This window comes from Lactuca saligna, chromosome 6, assembly GCF_052625555.1.
Source record: "Lactuca saligna cultivar CGN05327 chromosome 6, ASM5262555v1, whole genome shotgun sequence".
NCBI classification, from domain to species: Eukaryota; Viridiplantae; Streptophyta; class Magnoliopsida; order Asterales; family Asteraceae; genus Lactuca; species Lactuca saligna.
The window spans coordinates 129,881,846-129,886,585 of NC_136422.1; the positions used below are offsets into that span (position 1 = coordinate 129,881,846).

The 4,740-nt window shown below is 32.2% G+C and overlaps 1 protein-coding gene across 1 annotated transcript; it reads left to right on the forward strand.

Moving 5' to 3' along the window:
- The first annotated feature begins 1,542 nt into the window (after nucleotides 1-1,542).
- ATLEA4-1 (Late embryogenesis abundant protein, group 1 protein) lies at nucleotides 1,543-2,213 on the forward strand. Its single transcript, XM_078960986.1, has 2 exons — nucleotides 1,543-1,652; nucleotides 1,747-2,213. Exons 1-2 carry the CDS (start codon nucleotides 1,566-1,568, stop codon nucleotides 2,098-2,100), a joined length of 441 nt encoding a protein of 146 aa, XP_078817112.1. The 5' UTR covers nucleotides 1,543-1,565; the 3' UTR covers nucleotides 2,101-2,213.
- Nucleotides 2,214-4,740: the final 2,527 nt, after the last annotated feature.

A 4,740-nucleotide genomic window follows, 5' to 3' on the forward strand; every position in this document is an offset into this window, starting at 1 on the left:
TTTTTTTTCGTAACATGATAAAGGAGTTTTTAATCAAAATGATGTTTTTGAAAAAAATATTTACCAAATAGGTGTAATTTTAAAAATATTTACCAAATACGTGTAGTTTTAAATTTTTTTTATTTTCCTTAAAATTTCAGTTTTTTTAATCATTTTGCTGTATTTTAGCATACTTTTTTTTTCTTTTCTTTTTTACTTTTTGCAATAAAAATTGTGTTTCTTTTGTTTATATACATCTAATAAGAAAAAAGAAAAAAAAATGGTTTCTACATTGCTCCAAGGATTAGAACACAAAAAAAAGTGAATGTTTTTTTTTCTTATTTTTTTGTTACGATATGTATATGTTTAAAAATAATATATACCAAATCAATTGTTTAATTTTAGAATTGTTTTCCAATGTTCCAGTTTATTAGTATATTAATTATTCAGATGGTTTTTACTTAAAATGATATTTATCGGTTCATATTGAAAAAAAAATTGTTTGTTAGTTTTTATAAAAAGACTTTGTTGGTTTAGATTAAAAATTGTTGGTATAATGTTTACGAAACCAACGTATGCTTCTTACAAAATAAATAACTTCGAAATAGCTTATTTCGATAACCTCTATCTGAAAAGAAAAAAAAAGGTCGAATGAACCAAACAAAAAAATATTGAATATGTTTTCGTATATTTTGTTTGGTTTATTCGATTTTATTTCTTATTCTTTTAATTTTTTTTTCAAATAATGGTTATCGAACCAAGCTATTTCAAAAAAAAATTTATTTTGTTTTGTATTTGTTAAAATTTTTGTTGGTTTGGTACTTAAAACATTGTAGCAATAATTTTTTTAACTTAAACTAACAAGACCAGCAAACAATTTTTTTTAATTGATTTGGTATATATTAGCAAAAAATACACAATTCTTTTCTTTTTGTATATCTAGAGTTTAGATGCAACAAGAAAAAAAAACTAAATGAATAATACAAAACAATAAAAAAAATGATTTTTATTTCTTATGTAGATACTATAATAATAATAAATTAGAAAAAAAACATTCTATTTTTTTGTTTTCTAATCAGTTCACCAGTCTACAAACCATTTTTTCTCTTGTTTGATGTATATGAACAAAAGAAACACCTTTTTTTATAGTAAAAAGTAAAAATAAAAATAAAAAATGTATGATAAAAAATCAGCAAAATGATTAAAAAAACTGAAATTTTAAGAAAAATAAAAAAAATTTAAAACTACATCTATTTGGTAAATATTTTTAAAACCACATGTTAGGTAAATATATTTTTCAAAAACACGATCAAAAAACTCCATGATAAGAATTTAATAGATATCTTCACGTCTGGTTGTATTTGTAGCCAACGGGTCATAATGTCACACAATTGATATTTATCTTTGTGGCTTCGAAAATGTGTAATGACCCACACACGTGGCTATCATCTAGCGCAGGTGTTTGCATGGATGACACGTGGAACACGACGTGTCGCCTCGTTAATCAACGTCGCCGACTTACAAAACCTCATTTCAAGCACAAAACACGTACCGAAAGACGCAAAGCCAGAAACGAAAGGGAAAAAATGCATTCGGTAAAAGAAAAAGTGAGCAATGCAGCCAGTGCTGCCAAGGCACATGTCGAATCATACAAAGCCAATATGGAAGAGAAGGTTAGTGAATCCTGCGTCCACTACTTGTAGATTCCGTATTAATTCACGACATGTATATACATCTTGATGTTCATGGTACTGTTTATAATTGCAGGCAGAAAGAGCAACTGCAAGAACTCAGGAAGAGAAAGAGATAGCACACCAGCGGAGGAAGGCGAAGGAAGCAGAAGCCAAGATGAATCTGCACGTTGAGAAAGCTGAACATACAGCTGAGAAGCTGCATGGGAAACACCATGTTCTTGGCCATGACACGGTGGCCGGAGTTTATGGTGGACATTATCAGGCGCCTGTTGGTACGGTTGGCCAAACAACAGCTACTGGAGTTGTTCCTGGCGCTGTGCAGCACCACCACCAGCACCCTCTTGGTGCGGTAGACCCGGTCACTGGAACCACCGCTCCAACTTATCCTCTAGGAGGACATCTTCATGGACATAACAAACATATGTAGTTTTGTTTTGGGTGTTTAATTTCGTGTGCTTTATATGGTATGTACAATTCATATAGGGCTGTAATAAAATATTGAAATGAAATAAGTCTGATCGATGTTTCGATTAAATGAAATTGAGGCTATGTTTATGATGAGTAGTGGATCTGTAAGCTTTGTCATTCTCGTATGTTCTGTATTTTGATTTTGGTTATACATTTGACTTTTTTTTTTAGGTTGTTAATATTTTATATTTCTACTGCATATAAAAGTGACTTACACGTAATTTCTTGTTAAAGATCATAAGAATTATTCAATACATACAATTTTGGGGCACTTTTAGGAAGTAGTTGATTTTTTTTTTCTATTAAAAAGGAGAAACTATTTTGATTAAACTGCAAATTTGATCCCTATATTTTATAAAAAATTATGGTTTCTAAAAAATATTGGTTGGAATCCAAAAACTTTTCAACTTGTACTATTGGTCCTGTACTTTTGATCCAAAATAATTTTTATTCCTTTAAAAATTAAAAAGATTATTTTGCCCTTATAATTTTTTTCGTATTTTTTATATTTGTTTAATACCTTTTTAATTTAAAGATAATAAAACGAAATAAAGAATAAGCCCTCACTACCCCTTCCCACCCCTTCCACCGTACCATCCTCCTTCTCGTCCCCCCTCCCCCTCCCTTTCTCTTTCTCTCTCTCTCATCCTAAAAGACACTACAGAGTCCATCCCAGTTTAACCACCACCACCACCACATTCCTCCATCTCCACCGCCTTCACCTTCATCTTCTCCGGCCACCCATCCTCACCTCTGTCTCTCTCACATACATATCAATTGGTTAAAAACCATCCATGGAGCAAACCCACTACAATACCAGTTGCAATACTTGATGGATTTCATACAAACAATTCTATGTGTGCATGCAACCCTAGATTTGGATCTATGTTTTGCTATTAGATACACAACATTATGAACACAAGAACAAAACCCTAAAAAACAATGCTATTTTTGAAATTCATGTATAAGGTTAGATCACATACCTCTTGTTATATTGGAATAACAACTTAAATCTTCAAACCCTTAGTCTTGAAAGCAAGCACCACAAGTGTAGTGCCTCTAATGGCTCACAAACACCACAAGCAATTAGAGAGGCTATAGAGAGAGAAGGGAGGAGGTGGAAATCGTCCTTGGGACTTCTTAGAAGCATGTGCACTAATTCCCAAGGCCTAGGGGTCTTTATATAGGGTTTAGATTAGGGTTTCAGTCCTTATCCTTATCCAGTTACTTGCCCACCAAGCAACCACAAGATAAGCCTTGAAAACCCTTATCTCTTGGACCTTGGACGATTTTAAGGATATCCTTATCCTTGAATTCGTCCATCCTTAAACAAGGATAACCATTGCCCTATTTTGCAACTATCACATAATTACAATTCAGCCCCTCTAGTTTAATTAATTACACTTGATCACAAAATTAATTCATAATTAATTATTAACCAATATTAATTAAACAAATATGATTTCTCCTTTAATATATTATTCTTATAACATATTAATAAATCATAATAACCTCTTTCTCTATTTATTTCTCCAGTCAAGTTGTTTTGGTGAAGGCAACCCAAAAGAACCATGCACAACCGGGTCAAGTACTTGCCTAATATGGTTGCAGCCTTAGACTCTATTCTAACAGTCTCTCACTTGGATAAGTCTAGTAACTATATGCACAAGCACAATCCGGTTTGCAATCGTAGCTCTCAAAGACGTTGTTAAACTCTGATCTAATCAATCTTGTCCTTTAGATAAGGGATCGTACAGTCATCTGTTAGATATCATGCTGACAATTTTATATAATAATTAGTCTAGCATTTGGTTTCTCGATCTCCGATTTGTTTGACATAGAACTTAATCGAACACATCAATTCAGTTCTGACCAGGCCCGACACATAAGTCAAATCAAATCATCGAGCGGTCGAGATATCGCTTCTACTCTCTTAGGATAAAAGTTACAGATAAACTTCGACTTATATGCATTTACTTATTCATTAATCAACTATACACAACAATGCGTTTTATAACACCGAGTTACTAATGCGTTTTCGCATTATCAATGTACAATCAATTAACAAATAACAAACCATATATCTAGGTTTTAAGACTATATGATATTATCGTCTTGCGATCACCTTTTATATCATATTCCATAAGGTGATTCCAGCAAGCGCGGGTTTCCAATGCTCAAAACCAGTTCATAAGCACTCATGAACGTTGCAGCAATCTTTTGCTATGTTTAATACCATTTAGACAATCTACACACCAATTCATGACAATCTTCATTCATATCTACTTCCGACACATGAACGATTGTGAACAATTTGATTAATTCGATTATTCTTAATAAACTCAATTATTCTGGAAGTCAAAACATGCAAAGTGAAACAATAGTTAAACAATTAACATAAGACAGTAACATTACTCATAAATACAACTCCTTTATTTAATCATCAAATGTTAATTACATTTATCTATTACACGTTTCTACTACTATCTAATCTATGCTAATATCATCCTTCAGCCCAATACTCCTAGCATGCTACAAGTGCTTAACCCTACTCAGTCCCTTCGTAAGCGGATCTGCTGGGTTATCTTCTGATGATATC

What these genes read in the sequence shown, in the direction of transcription:
- ATLEA4-1 (XM_078960986.1), top strand. Translation starts at nt 1,566, where the DNA reads ATGCATTCGGTAAAAGAAAAAGTGAGCAATGCAGCCAGTGCTGCCAAG. An exon ending in AAGCCAATATGGAAGAGAAG is followed by an intron (nt 1,653 to 1,746) that starts GTTAGTGAATCC and finishes TTATAATTGCAG; the next exon opens with GCAGAAAGAGCAACTGCAAG.